At 46.4% G+C, this 20,052-nt stretch overlaps 1 protein-coding gene across 1 annotated transcript in view; it reads right to left on the reverse strand.

Moving 5' to 3' along the window:
- Positions 1–2,418: 2,418 nt before the first annotated feature.
- Positions 2,419–20,052, reverse strand: part of atf2 (activating transcription factor 2) — a 25,788-nt gene continuing 8,154 nt past the window's right edge. The window contains exons 9-12 of the mRNA XM_030786244.1: positions 16,503–16,676; positions 13,143–13,349; positions 6,948–7,053; positions 2,419–2,999 (exon numbers count right to left, since the gene is read on the reverse strand). Of these exons, the coding sequence (XP_030642104.1) occupies positions 2,779–2,999; positions 6,948–7,053; positions 13,143–13,349; positions 16,503–16,676 (708 nt within the window). The 3' untranslated portion in view covers positions 2,419–2,778. The remainder of the gene's footprint in view (positions 3,000–6,947; positions 7,054–13,142; positions 13,350–16,502; positions 16,677–20,052) is intronic.

The following is a 20,052-nucleotide window of genomic DNA, read 5'->3' on the forward strand; positions in this document are numbered from 1 at the left end:
CACAGCGGACTGGGCTCCGACACAAGGACTGGACATTCTCTTAACCCAACTGTTTTGAGTGCTTATTTTTTTAATGTCACATTCGCACTAAAGTATTGTAATCAGCATCGGTATAGATGTTTGGAGATGTAACAATCTGCATAATACTCAACTGCATTCACTGAGGCTTTAAACATTAAAATAAAATACTTAAAATGTAGTTTAAGTATTTTAAAATACTTAAAATATGCATAAAATTGTGTCTGATCCAGTGTGTCAGAAGCACTTTGTTCTTTTGTGCAAGATGTCGGTAACATCTGTCCACAGTTAAATATTCTGTTCAGGTCGTTTTGTCCTAAGTGACGCACTGACTTTTCTTGACTGGATGGTTTTCCCGTCATTGTCCACCAGATGGCAGAGTATACCAAACATTCATTCATTCATTTGTTCATTTTCTAAGCTGCTTATCCTAATTAGGGTCGCAGGGTGTGCAGGAGCCTATCCCAGCGCTCACTGGGTGAAAGGCAGGGAAACACCCTGGACAGGTCGCCAGCCAATCGCAGGGCAGACACACAGACAAATACATTCACGCACACATTCACACCTAGGGGCAATTTAGTATCTCCAATTTGCCTGACTTACATGTCTTTGGCATGAGGGAGGAAACCCACGCAGACACGGGGAGAACATGCAAACTCCACACAGAAGGGACCCTGGCGGCCCGGCAATCGAACCCAGGACTTTCTTGCTGTGAAGCGACAGCGCTACCCACTGCGCCACCAATATCAAACTTAAAGAAGTGAAACGATTAAGGTGACCGCTTGCTCACGACTCAATCAAGTGACACAGAGAGCACGTCAATAGTTTTAAACAGATATGAAAAGATTTATTACAACATTTTATTAATTTATGATACTTTATACATAACTGTCACAAATTACAAGTTTACTGCCAACACAATATCATATCCTTTTTCCATTGTAAAGCCATAATTTGGGAAATGAGAGAGCTCCTAAGAGTCCAAAGACACCTGGGCCAAAGTCAAGGTGTTAACTACACGTTTAACTGAAATCATTCATTTGACTGAGACACTATAGAAGTATCATTCTAATTCTCTCAGAGAATCATTTAATCATGCAGGTAAGCACAGAACAGTAACAGTACAAATTACCTGTTCAACAAAACAAAAGATTTTTTTAAATAGATATCGAAGCAAAATAATGCAGCAATGTTTCATAAAACTACACAGTAGTAAGCCAATAAGTTTTAAGAGAGAGAGAGCAAATGGTGGCGGAGATTGGACCTGAATCCTACAATAACGTAGTAATAGTCACTATGCTTAACTGCTATAGATTAACTTAAAAATACATTTTCCTGAATCTTTCTTTCTTTTTTGTTCTTTTACATTTGTAGAGCAGTGTCTGATCCAATTCACATTTCAGGCTCTCAGAAAATATCGACGGGGACAGCGCCCAGTGTTCTGGTAGGTTCAGCTTAAATTCTAGAACATTTCAATTAATGACGTTTCCATCAGTACAACGAAAAAAGCAAAACAAAGAGAAAAGAAAACAACGACAAAAAAAAAAAAAAGCTCAACCATGTGATGCTGACACAACGTTCAAAATATCAGTAAAGATCACATACAGTTTATCTTCAATCATGATGCCATTTACAATGTCACCTAAAACGTCACATTTGGAAAAAGGAATGGAGAATGAGCTGTAGTCTCCGACAGCGCTCCAGGAGAACCGTACACTACAAATCATGGGACGGTCACTTTGTTAGCAAGCGGCTAATAGTCACCAGAGAAAGGCATGATATTTACTTAGCCTAAAGTAATTATGTACAATGAAAACCTCACCTCTACATTTAGCTGACTGCTAAATAAATAACTTACAAATCGGTTTCTGCCAGTGATAAGAAACATGAGTGGCACGTCTTTTTAAGTCAACATCAAAAGAGATGCCACCACGGTGAAGATCTACCAGATTCCTACAATCAAGTCCTTAGCAACAATCAAACTACACACGGAATGTCGGTCAACGCACTGGCAGGGACACGTGTACCTCTAACTCAACTCTGCCCACTGCAAATCCTGTTTTTTATACACTTGGATTTAAATTAAACATTCAAACCACAATGGAGAAGCAACCCACTTCTCTCTCAGACACACTCATACACGCACAAAATGATTTCTGACGTCAATTCCAAATGAATTCAACCGCCTAAGTTTTGTATCAAGATAGTTATTTAAAATCTACATCTAAAAGCTGCCAGTGCCTCTCACGAGAACAGTCAAGCACTACAAAGAGGTTTTTTTTTTTTTTTGGAAAGAAAAAGAAAAAAAAAAGGAAGTCCTTCATTTTTCCTCCTGTGCAAAATGGAAAAGGCAAACAAACAAACAAACAAACAAACAACCCAGAGGACAGTCATGGCACACTTTGGCATGAGGGTCTCTCTGAAACGCACCGACTCTGGACTTCAACCTTATTCACAGCGCTCAGCTCCACTCATTGACTACACACACAATGACAACGCAATTAATACAGTAAACATGGACGTGGAAAACAGCAAAGAAAAACAACCTGTTCCATGTGTAAAGCGCCTTCACGCTGCATCTTTACGAACTCCTCAGGAAACGCACTGATTTAAAGGGAAAAATAAACAAGCATGATTAAGAATTACAAAACGGAAACAATTATTCTCCAGCCTGAAGGCGAAAAAACAAGGGTTCTGTTTTTCCCCCTTAACGACCGCGCGGCTGTGAGGGGACAGCCCCGTGACCAGCTGTCCGAGGGATCAGCTTCCTGAGGATTGGGTCTGAGCGGCCGACGCCCCGCCCACCTGTGGCGACCCGTCCTCTGTGCTGTGGTGTGCGGCGGGCCCGGAGGCGGGGCCAGCAGGGGTCGCGGTGCAGGAGCTGAAGCCATTGGACGTGCTGACGGAGCTGTGCTGGATGGCCTCGTTCTGGGGACTGCTGGGTATGGACATGTCCTCTGAGCCGTCTTCCTTCTCTCCCACTGAAACACACACAAGACAGAGGTTCAGTGACACACTCTCACAGTCAGAACTTTAACTGGAAGTACACTGAAACACACACACACACACACACAAGACAGAGATTCACCCACACACTCTCACAGTCAGAACATTGGCTGGAAGTACACTCTTGTTAACACTCTCAGAGCACAGCAGAGGAGACCTGGTTGCTGTTTCAGTCACAGTGAACCAGTCCATCAGCCCTGTTACACCTGCTTTTCCCTGAGCTTCACTGACAGTCACAGTGAACCAGTCCATCAGCCCTGTTACACCTGCCTTTCCCTGAGCTTCACTGACAGTCACAGTGAACCAGTCCATCAGCCCTGTTACACCTGCTTTTCCCTGAGCTTCACTAACAGTCACAGTGATCCAGTCCGTCAGCCCTGTTACACCTGCCTTTCCCTGAGCTTCACTGACAGTCACAGTGAACCAGTCCGTCAGCCCTGTTACACCTGCTTTTCCCTGAGCTTCACTGACAGTCACAGTGAACCGGTCCGTCAGCCCTGTTACACCTGCCTTTCCCTGAGCTTCACTGACAGTCACAGTGAACCAGTCCGTCAGCCCTGTTACACCTGCCTTTCCCTGAGCTTCACTGACAAGCAGGCTGCTGTACAATTCGGCCTCGTCAGGACTTACAAGAGCAAATGACTGTAGGACTTCACCTCTCTGCTCTGCTCTATGTAAAGCACATAAACACCCTCTCTTCGCCAAGCCTGTTCACCGTGACCTGATTGGTCAGGAACCCAACTGCCCCAAGGCCCAGTGGACTTGCATTTGACTCATTCTGACGACCACTTGGCAACCTTTAATTAAAGTTACAATGATGCTTTAAACCAGCATCACAAGGGTGTGATCCGCTCACCAGTGGAAGACAGGATTCACCCCCCCCCCCCCCCCCATTCTCATTTGTTTCTGGCTACCTTGCCAACTACTGCCGCGACAGATGATTACAGCACCTGATTTTAATGATGCTCACACAGGAGAGACTGCACCACTCGCAGTCCAAATGCCACCAGCTGTTCCGCAGTTACACTGAATTAATTGGATCCTGATGAGGTTAGGGAAAAAAAGGGGGGAAAAAAGAATTAAAAAAAAAAACCTCTCGGAATCGTAAAGAAATGCAGATGACTGTATAATTAATATGGATAATGACACAGAGTCAGTACAAATGGCATTTAGTGATTAATGCTCATATTTGGTCTTTGAGTTGATGAGGTACCCGTTCATGAATGCTAAGGCGCGTCGTAAAAGGCTCTCCTGAAACACCCTGACTGATGCCACGCGTCCAGAGCTTTACTTATTGACTCGGTTCTGATCCAAGTCATTTAGAACATGTGTATGTCAAAAGGTTGGGAATCCCTGAGTGGATGCTCTCTTGGCGGAAGGTCGTAGTGCGCGGGAATCACGCCCAGCGCTTGATCATTTTGCCTTCCATATTGGAGCGAGTGTAATTAGCCCTAATGGCGTTATGCGCAGGAGCGCGTGGCAGGAGCGGGCTTGATATATGATCGCACGCAGTTTTGCTGGCTCCCATGGCAACACTAGCTCCACCCCCTCCCCCTTCCGTTTTCGGCTCTCGGGTGCGCTGCTCCACTGGCAGATGGACAACCGGAGCTGCCAAGAGAACTCATGGCACGGTGTGTTTTGCAGGGCACTCTGGGTAATTTGCCCCCACCTGCCGTTGCAGTGGCTTGGCTGGCTGATGAAATGCACTAACAGGCAGCGAGGTTGGAGAGTGTGGGCCCCCTGTGGCTTCTGTGTGTGCTGGATGGGGCTTGTACACAGACAGATGACCAACACTGTCAGGCGTGGATACAAACCCTCCTCCAGAGTGCGTCTGCTTTAATGCCACGCCACACTTCCGCAGGATGGACGAGTTAGACCTGCCTTAAATATGACACAATTCTCCTCAATTGTTCAGAGTGTAAAACAGAGGAAGATGGAGAGGCGTCGTCAACCCCCCCCCCCCCCCCCCAGTCTCGGTTCTGCAGGCCCTCCTATATGACTTCTTATGGAGGTCAGTATCATTTTCAAACAACAGCTAAAGAATGGTGTCTTTCATCTCCATTACCCCCCCCCCAAAAAACGAGTCCCATCCGTGACGCTCCGCTCCGCGCGGTGGCAGATGAGGGAGGCATGTCACCCCAGCTGGCTCAAGAACGCTGTTGCATAATGAAGCACACAGATAGCAGGCGGCCCGCTCCTGTCTGTAACACACTCATTTTAAAGGCAATCATTGTCAATACAAGTCAGCCAAAGACACGCGGACGCTCCCAAAAGATGGAGACAGCTCTGAAGTGTATCGCCCATTTAGACTTAACGGGAGGACATGAGTTATGACACTGAATCAACAAACAACAACAAAAACAAAAAAAAAAGCACAACAACATCAAACACAGGCAGCAGACAGGCAAAGGGAAGAAAACCCAGAGAGTTTGAAAGTGTGGCTGAAAAGTGCTTACACAGGGGCTCTCTCAAACAGACAGCCATTAAGTTTTAGTGTGTGAGCCTGAAGAGCCGCGGCCCACAGGCAGTCAGATGCTGCTCGCCGATTCCACTGACAACAGCAAATTGATATGAAGTGAGTGCATATGGTAGAGCTGAACATCTCGGAAGGCATCATTAAAACATAACGGCCAAAGATGTGTCTGAAACACATATGCCCTTCTATTTCAGACTGCCGTGTTTATGTCTTTCTCTACAAAGAACAGACCAGAGTCTGGAAAACTACAAATTATGTGAAAGGATTCAAAAAAGAGAACTAAAGCTGGATGAAATAGTATCATATATATATATCTGTATGTATGTATATCTATATATATCAAATACATACATATCCCTATGTATCACATATAACCACATATATGGTAAGGGGTTTTTGCCGTGGATACCCATTCAAACAGAACCATGTGTTCTTTAATATGTTCTTTATGGCATTGTGTGGGTAAAAGTGAGAGTTTAGGCCATTCTGTGTGGCAGAATGCTGGTAAAAGTGAGTCTTGAGGCAGTTTTGTGTTGCAGCGTGTTTGTGAGTGTTTAGACTAATGTCTGTGGCAGCGAGCTGGGGTTGGTGAGTGTTTAGTCTGTTCTGTGTGGCAGTGAGCTGGGGTTAGTGAGAGTTTAGGCATTGTTCTATGGTAGAGTGTTGGTGAGTGTTTAGTCTGTTCTGTGTGGCAGTGAGCTGGGGTTAGTGAGAGTTTAGGCAGTGTTCTGTGGTAGAGTGTTGGTGAGTGTTTAGTCTGTTCTGTGTGGCAGTGAGCTGGGGTCAGTGAGAGTTTAGGCATTGTTCTGTGGTAGAGTGTTGGTGAGTGTTTAGTCTGTTCTGTGTGGCAGTGAGCTGGGGTCAGTGAGAGTTTAGGCAGTGTTCTGGTGCAGGGTGTTGGTAAGTGTTTAGTCTGTTCTGTGTGGCAGTGAGCTGGGGTTGGTGAGAGTTTAGGCAGTGTTCTGGTGCAGGGTGTTGGTAAGTGTTTAGTCTGTTCTGTGTGGCAGTGAGCTGGGGTTGGTGAGAGTTTAGGCAGTGTTCTGGTGCAGGGTGTTGGTGAGTGTTTAGTCTGTTCTGTGTGGCAGTGAGCTGGGGGTTAGTGAGAGTTTAGGCAGTGTTCTGTGGTAGAGTGTTGGTGAGTGTTTAGTCTGTTCTGTGTGGCAGTGAGCTGGGGTCAGTGAGAGTTTAGGCAGTGTTCTGGTGCAGGGTGTTGGTAAGTGTTTAGTCTGTTCTGTGTGGCAGTGAGCTGGGGTTGGTGAGAGTTTAGGCAGTGTTCTGGTGCAGGGTGTTGGTGAGTGTTTAGTCTGTTCTGTGTGGCAGTGAGCTGGGGGTTGGTGAGAGTTTAGGCAGTGTTCTGTGGTAGAGTGTTGGTGAGTGTTTAGGCTCTTTTCTGTGGCAGTGAGTGGGAGCTGGGCACAGAGGAACAGTTGAGGACCATATTACTCACTCTGACAGGCTGCTTTCTTCTGCATTATGGTTACAGGACAGTCTTTATGAGCCAGCAGGAGCTGCTTCAGCTGAGCTACCTCATTTCTCAGCTGGGTCACTTCACTCTGAGACACACACACAGAGAGAGAGAGAGAGAGAGAGAGAGAGAAGACACTGACTCAGACAAGCTCTTCAGGAATGCAGAAATGGATACAGCAAAAAAAAGAAAAAAAAAGAAAAAAAAGAGAAAATAACTTTCAATGAATAAAACTGACACTGAATGTTTTATAAGTCGCCAACAAGCCATCAAAGAAGGATGGAAAAACAACTGGTTTTGGTCATTAGCACAATTGTGAAGCCTGTTTCCAGCCCTTTAGTGACTGAGCAGACTGGCTTCTCTGGACACACTGGACAGAACGTGTACACACGATGAGATCCGGAGGTGCAATGCTCCACTGCTCCACATAAGATGGGAATATTGAGATACATGGCCATTGTCTTTGCACTTCAAATCAGGCCTGTTGGTCATGTAAGCTTAGCCATGGGGCTCAGGGATCTCTATGACACAGTCACAGAGCTCTCTCTCTCTGTCTCACACACACACACACACACACACACACGCACGCACAAGCACGTACGCATGCTACACACTTCAGTGAGTCTGTGTCTATATCAGTGGACAAAGAAACTGATGCCAATCACTCCATGCTTACTGCTGCTCCCCCGATACCACGGCACTCCCATCACGGTCTTGGATTCACTCTCCTCTGTCCTTACAGCAGAGTCAGGAGAGAGCAGTGATGTCTCATGGTGTGAGGAGGTTCAGCATGCTAAGATAAGGGTGAGCGGTGTGAGGAGGTTCAGCATGCTAAGATAAGGGTGAGTGGTGTGAGGAGGTTCAGCATGCTAAGATATGGGTGAGTGGTGTGAGGAGGTTCAGCATGCTAAGATAAGGGTGAGTGGTGTGAGGAGGTTCAGCATGCTAAGATAAGGGTGAGCGGTGTGAGGAGGTTCAGCATGCTAAGATAAGGGTGAGCGGTGTGAGGAGGTTCAGCATGCTAAGATAAGGGTGAGTGGTGTGAGGAGGTTCAGCATGCTAAGATAAGGGCGAGCGGTGTGAGGAGGTTCAGCATGCTAAGATAAGGGTGAGCGGTGTGAGGAGGTTCAGCATGCTAAGATAAGGGTGAGTGGTGTGAGGAGGTTCAGCATGCTAAGATAAGGGCGAGTGGTGTGAGGAGGTTCAGCATGCTAAGATAAGGGTGAGTGGTGTGAGGAGGTTCAGCATGCTAAGCTAAAGTGGCGGAGATGAGAGGCATAATCCTCCCGAGAGGTTTAAGCTCTTTCTCTTCATCTCTTTAATAAAAAAAAAAGAGAAAGAAAGAAAGAGGGACCACAGCCTGTATAATCTATTAGTGTAAAAAAGCCGCCAATTTATCTGATTCCATCTGCTTAGCCTTGCTGCTGTGGAGCAGATTTGAAACACAGCTGGTGTGCTGCTAGCATAGCGGCACAATGTGCAGACTGTCACATCCCATGATGGGCCAGCGCTGCTTTATATGAGTCAAGACACGACTCCCTCTCCTCTGCTCTCTGCGTGCACCCCCCCCCATCCACAGACCATCTCCGTCACTGGGAGACCTGGGAGAACGGGTGCCCAGGTCCAGTTTACACCTCTAACTTTCACACGCTCTACTAATTCCAGTCTAGATACACAGACAGGAGGCGCAGGGCCGCCGAAACCACGTATGCATGGATCAGGCAAAGAGAAAGAGAAAGTGTGTGTGTGTGTGTGTTGCTGTGGGTAGTGTGTGTTGTGACTGAGTAGTGGTGAAGTAAAGGCCAGCTGGCACAGGATAAATGAGGCTGATGTAAGGAGAGAGGTGCAGGGTGTGTCCGGTGACCTTTGGGACTTGTTTGAAGACTGCATTATGAATGGCCAAGGAGAGATGAACTAATCTGCTAAGTTTGAGCATTAATAAAAGCCCAGTAAATGACTGTCTTTTTTTTCCCCTGGCCTCTCAGCAAGACTTGCTGTTGGGTCTGACACCTCATTAAAAAGCCAGTTAAAGATGATGTTAAAGTAATCGAGCATCATTAAAGCGCTCTCTCTCTCTCTCTAGCTCTCTCTCTCTCTCTCTCTCTAGCTCTCTCTCTCTCTCGCTCTTTCTAGCTCTCTCTCTCTCTCTCTCTCTCTCTCTCTAGCTCTCTCTCTCTCTCTCTCTCTCTCTCTCTCTCTCTCTCTCTCTCTAGCTCTCTCTCTAGCTCTCTCTCTCTCTCTCTCGCTCTTTCTAGCTCTCTCTCTCTCTCTCTCTCGCTCTTTCTAGCTCTCTCTCTCTCGCTCTTTCTTATTGGCCAGGGAACTACTGCGCAGAATCGTGTCTCTGACTAATGTCTGCATCTGAAGAATACACTCACTCTCTAACATTCAATGTTTGCCCTCACTTCTCCTGCTCCTCACATCTAACACAACAGACCCCTGTGCCTTCTGACTCTCTCTCTCTCTCTCTCTCTGAAACTCTCTGTTTATTTCTATAAAGCTCTACTGGCATAACTGTATCACATGTGTGAAACATGTGATACAGTCAAAAACATATATGGTACATAGCCCACAATGCTGCATAGCCCAGTAGGGCATATACCATACCATGTTATATACCACAATATGGCACATACTACATCGCTGCATATACCACACTATATCATATACTTCACTACTGCATATACCAGACTATATCATATACCTCACTACTGCATATACCACACTATATCATATACCTCACTACTGCATATACCACACTATATCATATACCTCACTACTGCATATACCATGCTACTGAATATACCACACTATATCATATACCTCACTACTGCATATACCACACTATATCATATACCTCACTACTGCATATACCATGCCACTGAATATACCACACTATATCATATACCTCACTACTGCATATACCATGCCACTGAATATACCACACTACAGTACAAACCACACTAGGACACATTTTACAGACACACACATTTTACAGACACACACATTTTACAGATACATATTTAACACATATTTGGACACTTCTCTCCTGGATCTTGCTCTCCTGATACACAGGAATGCTGCTCAATTTGGGGAACTGTTTAAAAAACTTTCACTTCTTATTTGTGGCAACCTGTTAGGAAACACAGCTCAGTAATATGTGTAATATCAGTAATATGTGTAATATCAGTAACATGAGTAACATCAGTAATATGTGTAATATCAGTAATATGTGTAACATCAGTAATATCAGTAACATCAGTAATATGTGTAACATCAGTAATATGTGTAATATCAGTAACATCAGTAATATAAGTAACGTCAGTAATATGTGTAATATCAGTAATATCAGTAATATGTGTAATATCAGTAATATGAGTTACATCAGTAATATCAGTAACATCAGTAATATGTGTAACATCAGTAATATGTGTAATATCAGTAATATGTGTAATATCAGTAATATGAGTTACATCAGTAATATCAGTAACATCAGTAATATCAATAACATCAGTAATATGTGTAATATCAGTAATATGTGTAATATCAGTAATATAAGTAATATGAGTAGCTGTAAGTAGGCGGAGCCTCCGTGTCAGCTGACTGAGGGTGGTCCTCTCTGTATTCAGCTCTGGGTAATCCTGGGCTTCATACTGACATCTCTCAGCCTCCCTCTCTTTCTCCCCATCCTTCTTTTCTTCCTGCTCTATTCCTTTAACCCTTTGTGGCTTGCGACTGGCTCCCTCAACTTCCTCTCCATCACGAACTAATCAGTCTCTCTTTTCTCCTCCTCCTCCTCTCTAATCCCTCCATCACCTCCACCTCCCTTTTCACTCTCTGCTCCTTTTTCAGGCTACAAATCAGACAGCAGGCAAACAAACATGGGTCCAGCTCATTAAATTGTCTGGAGCGTCAGCACGTCCTAGCCTGGATCCCAGTTATCAGCAGAGACAGCGGATACATGAACTGTTTCGAACCTGTCAGTAGCAGATCCTAATTGCTTTGCACAAAATGAAGGTTCAAAACGACGCCTTTTCCCTGAGCGATTTTCCAGGGCCACTCAGTGAGGGGGGAGGACAGGAGAAGAGACACGCATGTGCGCGGCTGACATCTGGAGGATATGTCTCTATTGACAGGGACGTATCAATGCAGGGAGCCTCACACACAAACACACACACACACACACATATGTGCACACACACGGCTGCTGTCACACTAACACACTTCTTAATCGTCATTAATGACTTCATCACTAGTGGCTTAGTGAACAATGCAGACGCTCACACTGAACACACATAAATACAACACACACGTGCATGCGCACAGTTAATAAACCAAATCACATAAACACATAAAAAAAAACAAAAAAACAAAACACAGACAAAAAGAAGACAAAAAGAGAAAACCCAATATGTGGAATCAAGGCAGACATCCCTATGCTCTGTGAACAGCGCCGTCAGAGTGTGAGTGAGTTTGTTACCCTGGTGTTTAACCTATCTGGACATGTGGCTATCTGATCTTCATTTAGGTGCCACCAAATGGTTAAGGCAACAAATATCACTGTAAGTACTGCACCCCTGGACAAATAAAACCTGAAAACATGCGTGTGGTTTCCTGGAGGTGGAGACGTAACCCTGATGTCAGCAGCTGGTGTCGAAACAGGGGCAGGAAGACTTTGGGCTCGCTCCTCAACACAGAGCTGTTTGGACAGTGGCATTCACAGCCCATCCAAACCCAACTCACAGCATCTCAACTGGATCTCGACCTGGAGATCAACTCGCCCCTTCCAAAAAACTCCCCATTTCTCTTTTTTTTGGATCCCAGTTTTGTAGTGAGCTCCATTTTTTCTGCTCAGATTCAGCTTTCTGACAGATGGCTTTGCATTCTGCACAGACGTTCTCTGGTATGTGGTGGAACTCATGGCTGAGTGGGTGATAACAAGCTGTCCGTGGCCCAAACCATAATGTTCTCCCTGCCACGCTTCACAGCTGCAAAGAGCTTCCTCTGTTCAGAGGCACTTTCTGGTTTGAGCCAGACACGTCATCTGGCACTGCGGCCCAAAAACTCCACACTCTACCGAGACCATGTTATTCCACACGCTGTGTTATACGCGTGTGGTGCTTGTACAAAACATTAGTCACACTTTTATGCTCAGTTCTGAGCACAGAGGACTCTTCAGGTGGTCTTTCAGTTTGTGTGTGGACTCTCTCTGACTGTCTTTCAGTCAATGTGCGGACTGACTTTGGTGGGATGTTTTGCCTTTGGTGACGTGACTGTCACCTGCTTGTCCGTTTGGAGATGATCTGTTACATTGTGGTGAGGCTTGTAAAGGCTTTGAAATTGCTTTGGAAAACCTCCCGTACACATGGCCCAGAACGTTTTTTCTTCTGGGGTTTGTTTTGAAGCCGATACTGACCTCAGCGTGACCCGCTCCCACTCAGCTCTGTGGTTCACACCAAACTACACAAACATGTGATCTGTATGTGACGCCATGTCCTCTCAGCGACTCTCCAGTGACACACCGCTCATTTGGCGTAACTGATATTGCATACCGACCACAGCGGACATGACAAGGCTACAGTGACGCAAACTTTTTCTGCCAACTACACTCCTGCTGACTATAAATTTAAATATGATCACAGAGTGTCATTTTTCAGTTTCAGTTTTTCAGAGTTACTTCTCGAATTAGGTCTCTTTATTCTATGAACTCTAAAGCCTGATATATCAGCAATGTCTCTGGATGGTTTTTCATAATAAATTGGTGAGACAGACCAGGATTCTTTACTGGGGTAATGCTGAGGATATGTGGGGAACCAGAGGAGAGAGAGGATTCTGTGTGCCTGAACAGCAGCTAGTGATGGGCCCCACGAGCAGAGAAAGTGTAATTCGTGCATGGGTGCCAACACACACCGGCATGTGCGGCTCAGTAATGGGGGTGTTCTCATGAGACGCATACTCCATAACAATCTGCAGTTATGACTGTTGTAATGAACATATCTGAGCATCTACAACACAAATCCAACAGAATGGGAGTGTAACTTGTTACAGGGCGTTGACGATTTTAAACGCAGACTGAACCGCGCTTTGGTCATTCTGGTGTTCGTAGAGCTGAAATGAGGATGAAACATGCATTTGTGGTCAGACTGCAGTAGCAGAGCGGTTAGAGCTGAGTGGTACCTGTAGCTGACTGTTCATGGAGCTCAGGTCTTCTGCCTTCTTCTCCAGAGACTGGACCCAAACCTTCCTCTTCTGCCTACAGCGAGACGCAGCCGCTCTGTTCCTCTCCAGAAACTTCCGCCGCTTTTCATCAGGATCCTCGCAGGTGGCCCTTCTCCGCCGGCCCCCCGTGCTAGGTGTGTGCTGGGTGGGAGGGGCAGGGGATGCCTGGAACATGGATGAGGATGTTCAGGTTAGGATCTGGACATGTATCAAGTGTTGTGACCAAATTAACCTGACAGCTGAAAGTTAGTGCGAATATTTGCGAATGTATGTGTGAGATGGTGAATGTTGGTGTGAGATGGTGAAAGTTGGTGTGAGATGGTGAATGTTGGTATGAGTTAATGAATGTTAGTGTGAAATGGTGAATGTTGGTGTGAGATGGTGAATGTTGGTGTGAGATGGTGAATGTTGGTATGAGTTAGTGAATGTTGGTGTGAGATGGTGAAGGTTGGTGTGAGATGGTGAATGTTGGTGTGAGATGGTGAATGTTGGTATGAGTTAGTGAATGTTGGTGTGAGTTAGTGAATGTTGGTGTGAGATGGTGAATGTTGGTGTGAGGTGGTGAATGTTGGTATGAGTTAGTGAATGTTAGTGTGGGTTGGTGAATGTTGGTGTGAGATGGTGAATGTTGGTGTGAGTTGGTGAATGTTGGTGTGAGATGGTGAATGTTGGTATGAGTTAGTGAATGTTAGTGTGGGTTGGTGAATGTTGGTGTGAGATGGTGAATGTTGGTGTGAGTTGGTGAATGTTGGTGTGAGATGGTGAATGTTGGTATGAGTTAGTGAATGTTAGTGTGGGTTGGTGAAAGTTGGTGTGAGATGGTGAAGGTTGGTGTGAGATGGTGAATGTTGGTGTGAGATGGTGAATGTTGGTGTGAGTTAGTGAATGTTGGTGTGAGATGGTGAAGGTTGGTGTGAGATGGTGAATGTTGGTGTGAGATGGTGAATGTTGGTGTGAGATGGTGAATGTTGGTATGAGACGGTGAAGGTTGGTGTGAGATAGTGAATGTTGGTGTGAGATGGTGAATGTTGGTGTGAGATGGTGAATGTTAGTGTGGGTTGGTGAATGCTGGTGTGAGTGTTTGTGAATTGTAGTGTGACTGTTCAGCGTGTCTCTACAGGACCATAGTCTTACAGGTGTCTCTGTGGTGGATGTTGGTGTGAGATGGTGGATGTTAGTGTGGGTTGGTGAATGTTAGTGTGGGTTGGTGGATGTTAGTGTGGGTTGGTGGATGTTAGTGTGGGTTGGTGAATGTTGGTGTGAGTGTTCAGCGTGTCTCTACAGGACCATAGTCTTACAGGTGTCTCTGTGGTGGATGTTGGTGTGAGATGGTGAATGTTAGTGTGGGTTGGTGGATGTTAGTGTGGGTTGGTGGATGTTAGTGTGGGATGGTGGATGTTAGTGTGGGTTAGTGAATGTTGGTGTGAGTGTTCAGCGTGTCTCTACAGGACCATAGTCTTACAGGTGTCTCTGTGGTGGATGTTAGTGTGGGATGGTGGATGTTAGTGTGGGCTGGTGGATGTTAGTGTGGGTTGGTGGATGTTAGTGTGGGTTGGTGAATGTTGGTGTGAGTGTTCAGCGTGTCTCTACAGGACCATAGTCTTACAGGTGTCTCTGTGGTGGATGTTAGTGTGGGATGGTGGATGTTAGTGTGGGTTGGTGGATGTTAGTGTGGGTTGGTGGATGTTCGTGTGGGATGGTGGATGTTAGTGTGGGTTAGTGAATGTTGGTGTGAGTGTTCAGCGTGTCTCTACAGGACCATAGTCTTACAGGTGTCTCTGTGGTGGATGTTAGTGTGGGATGGTGGATGTTAGTGTGGGTTGGTGGATGTTAGTGTGGGTTGGTGGATGTTCGTGTGGGATGGTGGATGTTAGTGTGGGTTAGTGAATGTTGGTGTGAGTGTTCAGCGTGTCTCTGCAGGACCATAGTCTTACAGGTGTCTCTGTGGTGGATGTTAGTGTGGGATGGTGGATGTTAGTGTGGGATGGTGGATGTTAGTGTGGGTTGGTGAATGTTGGTGTGAGTGTTCAGCGTGTCTCTACAGGACCATAGTCTTACAGGTGTCTCTGTGATGGATGTTAGTGTGGGATGGTGGATGTTAGTGTGGGTTGGTGAATGTTGGTGTGAGTGTTCAGCGTGTCTCTACAGGACCATAGTCTTACAGGTGTCTCTGTGGTGGATGTTAGTGTGGGATGGTGAATGTTAGTGTGGGTTAGTGAATGTTGGTGTGAGTGTTCAGCGTGTCTCTACAGGACCATAGTCTTACAGGTGTCTCTGTGGTGGATGTTAGTGTGGGATGGTGGATGTTAGTGTGGGATGGTGGATGTTAGTGTGGGTTGGTGAATGTTAGTGTGGGTTGGTGGATGTTAGTGTGGGTTGGTGGATGTTAGTGTGGGTTGGTGGATGTTGGTGTGAGTGTTCAGCGTGTCTCTGCAGGACCATAGTCTTACAGGTGTCTCTGTGGTGGATGTTAGTGTGGGATGGTGGATGTTAGTGTGGGTTAGTGAATGTTGGTGTGAGTGTTCAGCGTGTCTCTGCAGGACCATAGTCTTACAGGTGTCTCTGTGGTGGATGTTAGTGTGGGATGGTGGATGTTAGTGTGGGTTAGTGAATGTTGGTGTGAGTGTTCAGCGTGTCTCTGCAGGACCGTAGTCTTACAGGTGTCTCTGTGGTGGATGTTAGTGTGGGTTGGTGGATGTTAGTGTGGGATGGTGAATGTTAGTGTGGGTTAGTGAATGTTGGTGTGAGTGTTCAGCGTGTCTCTACAGGACCATAGTCTTACAGGTGTCTCTGTGGTGGATGTTAGTGTGGGATGGTGGATGTTAGTGTGGGTTGGTGAATGTTAGTGTGGGTTGGTGGATGTTAGTGTGGGTTGGTGGATGTTAGTGTGGGTTGGTGGATGTTGGTGTGAGTGTTCAGCGTGTCTCTGCAGGACCATAGTCTTACAGGTGTCTCTGTGGTGGATGTTAGTGTGGGTTGGTGAATGTTAGTGTGGGTTGGTGGATGTTAGTGTGGGTTGGTGGATGTTAGTGTGGGTTGGTGAATGTTGGTGTGAGTGTTCAGCGTGTCTCTGCAGGACCATAGTCTTACAGGTGTCTCTGTGGTGGATGTTAGTGTGGGATGGTGGATGTTAGTGTGGGATGGTGAATGTTAGTGTGGGTTAGTGAATGTTGGTGTGAGTGTTCAGCGTGTCTCTACAGGACCATAGTCTTACAGGTGTCTCTGTGGTGGATGTTAGTGTGGGTTGGTGGATGTTAGTGTGGGTTGGTGAATGTTGGTGTGAGTGTTCAGCGTGTCTCTGCAGGACCATAGTCTTACAGGTGTCTCTGTGGTGGATGTGGCTGGCTGCTGAACGGACCGAGGACGGAGTTCTTCGGGTTGGGCAGGGGGAGGGGCTGGAGGCGGGGTTTGGCTAGCCGAGCTGCTCTGGACATCACCAGCATCTCCATTGGTTACCTGAGGGAGCTGCTGGCTCAGAGCGGCTTTGAGCTTCTGTGATGGGGTGAGGTCAAAAGGTCAAAGGGTCAGAAAGTGAAACACTACATAGCATGTCACATCAGCATGGCAACATACTCCACCTAAAGCATATCAGCGAATCAACTTAAAGCACTGTTCCATATGTAAACAGAGCAGAGGAGGGCTACACTGTGTTTACTGTGCATGTCCCCCCACACGGCTGCTATGACACGGAAAAGAACATGACATCACAGCACTTCTCATAAGTCACACAGAGTTAAATCATGACAACACAGCACTTCTCATACGTCAGACAGAGTTAAATCATGACATCACAGCACTTCTCATACGTCAGACAGAGTTAAATCATGACATCACAGCACTTCTCATACGTCACACAGAGTTAAATCATGACATCACAGCACTTCTCATAAGTCACACAGAGTTAAATCAGATTACAGCCAGGCAGGTTCAGGAGACCAGAGTAATGAGGTTTCATGAGCTTCTGTGTGTGTGTGATTGTGTGTGTGTGTGAAAGGTAGTGCCGGACCAGATGCTTCTTCGGTTTGTGTTATAAAGGAGAAATAGCTGTCATTGCTAATTTCCTAAATCCCTTGGGCTCCCCATGATTTCCAGTTGTCAGGGAAAAATCTCGGCCTCCTGGGTGTCTTCTAGCCCATGCTGCACGGCGACCTCCATACTAAGTACCCCACTTTCAGCACGGGGTCCCACTGCGGCTGTCACAGCCGCCAAAACTGACTAACAATACAGCCAAACTGACATCCGCAACACACATACACACACACACACACGCACACACACATGCTCACTCTCACTCTCTCACACACACGCGTGTGTGCACGTGCACACACGCAAAAGCACACGCGCACACCAACACGCACGCAGGTACACACAAGCGTGCACACACACGCACGCGCGCGCACACACACATACACACACACACACGAGCAAACACACAGAAAAGGGACCAGTTTACAGAGGGGCGTAAACTACAGAGCACATATACATCTAAAATATTGCTTTGGTGAGAGCGCAGGCTGTAATACAATGGCAAATGAAGTGGGGGGGGGGCCGAGGAGACAAATGGAGAGGGGGCGGGTGAAAGGAGGGGGGCGTGAGGGCGCTGAGAGGGGGGCATTCATTTACAGGGAGAAAACAGGAGAGCAGATTACTTTAACAGCCACCTTCCGCCAGGCCAATCTATCTGCCAAATGACTTTAGAGTCTAATACACTTCCAAAAGCTCTTCTGCCTGAACACACACATTACTCTCCTGGAAGGACTGGAGAGAGAGAGAGAGGGAGAGAGAGAGACAGAGAGAGAGGGAGAGAGAGAAAGAGACAGAGAGACAGAGAGAGAGAGAGAGAGAAAGAGACAGAGCAGTCCGATTCATATTTCATATCTGCCACAGAAACCCCATCAGCGCACTAAGCCGCCATCTCTGGGGTCTTATTGCGCCATCTGCTACTATATTACTTATCTTTATTTTGCAACTAATTAACAGCATAATCTTCTAAATTCAGCAAGTTAATTATAATTATTGTGGTCTTTGCAGCATCATCAGTCCTTGTAAAGTGCCGTCTCTGTGCCTGGGGAGGGGAGGGGTGTCTGTGTAAGGGGGGGGGGGTTGTCTTGACGTGTGCTCATTAAGTGTTTGCTGATGAGCTGAGTACTGTGTGAGTGTGAGTGTGTGTGTGTGTGTAAGGCAGAAGAGCACGGGGGGTGGCTGTGTAGACGCAGGTTAGCTAGGATTCTGCCGAACAAAAGGGTCCACGCAGGGTGAGGCCAATCTATATGTGTCTGTCTGGGCATGTGCCAAACTGCCCCCTCCCATCCTCTGGTTGCCCCCGACGATGGCCAGCTGAGAATGTTGCTGTCTCTGTGTTTGTCATCTCTGCATCCCTCCCCAAACATCTCTCCTCCTCCCTTCCCTGTGCTGTTCTACCTGTTTTTACAGCACTTTAAGACACAGTCCCCTGCTGGGAATGCTTACAGGCTCTGTGTGTGGCGCGTCATCATAAAACAACTGACCCACCTCCAACCCATCTCCACCCAAAACACTCCAACACCAATCACCTCAGCTCAACACCACCGCGCACACAGCACGAAGCCTGCGTCCCGCTACTGACGCGCCTCACGCACTCACACACACACACACACTCCTCAAACCCATCTCCACCCAAAACACTCCAACACCAATCACCTCAGCTCAACACCACCGCGCACACAGCACGAAGCCTGCGTCCCGCCACTGACGCGCCTCACGCACTCACACACACACACACACACACGTCACAGATACACACACACACACTCACACGAGCACTTCACACACACACACATGCCTCACACACACACAGTCCTCAAACACGTCTCAGATCTACACATGCACTACACACACACACGCCTCACACACACACATTCACACACACACACTCACACGAGCACTTCACACACACACACATGCCTCACACACACATGCCTCACACACACACACTCCTCAAACACGTCTCAGATCTACACATGCACTACACACACACACGCCTCACACACACACACTCACACGAGCACTTCACACACACGCGCACCTCACACACACACTCCTCAAACACATGTCTCAGATCTACACACACACACGCCTCACACACACATACTCACACGAGCACTTCACACACACATATGTACAAGCACACATGCATGCACACACAGTCTCACACACAGAGCTGGAGCAGTTTGGCTTTAACACAGTGATTCTCCTCTAGAAAATATTCCAGCTTCACCAATAGCCAGTTAACTGGTGATGGATGTTGATGGATGTCTCCTAAACCACACGCGGAAGAAACAGATGTCAGTAAAGATGTAGGGTGAACGTTTTTATCTAGCCGTGGTCCAGAGGAGAGGAGGAGTGTGAGTGCATGAGCTGAAGGATGAAGGTCAGGATGAGGTAGAGGGTTCTAACTCTACAGTTTGCTTCCAGCTCTGGGCCATGAGTCAGACACTGAACACAGACGTCTGCTGAACTTAACAGACACTCTGTGACTGCACACAGCTTTGCAGTTTCCACCATAAAAATCTTCTCAAGTCCGACAGAAGAGAAAAAAAAATCATTTGAAACTCTTCGTTTTTAAAATCATATCCTTCACTACATTTTTTATGCATCACATCTGATACATTAAATTTTCTGAATTTCTGAGTTAATTCAGTCGATTAAAAGTCTAATTTTGGTTGATGAAAAGCTCATTTTCTCACATATTCCACATACTCATTGCTCACATATTACTTCAAAGGTCCAGTTAGGAGAATTAAACGTCTTCATTACTGAAATCTGAACATTTTCTTTTTCTTTTGTTTACCAAAGCATCGCCATATTATTTTAAACAATGCCCTCTGGT

This window comes from Chanos chanos, chromosome 10, assembly GCF_902362185.1.
Source record: "Chanos chanos chromosome 10, fChaCha1.1, whole genome shotgun sequence".
Lineage (NCBI taxonomy): Eukaryota > Metazoa > Chordata > Actinopteri > Gonorynchiformes > Chanidae > Chanos > Chanos chanos.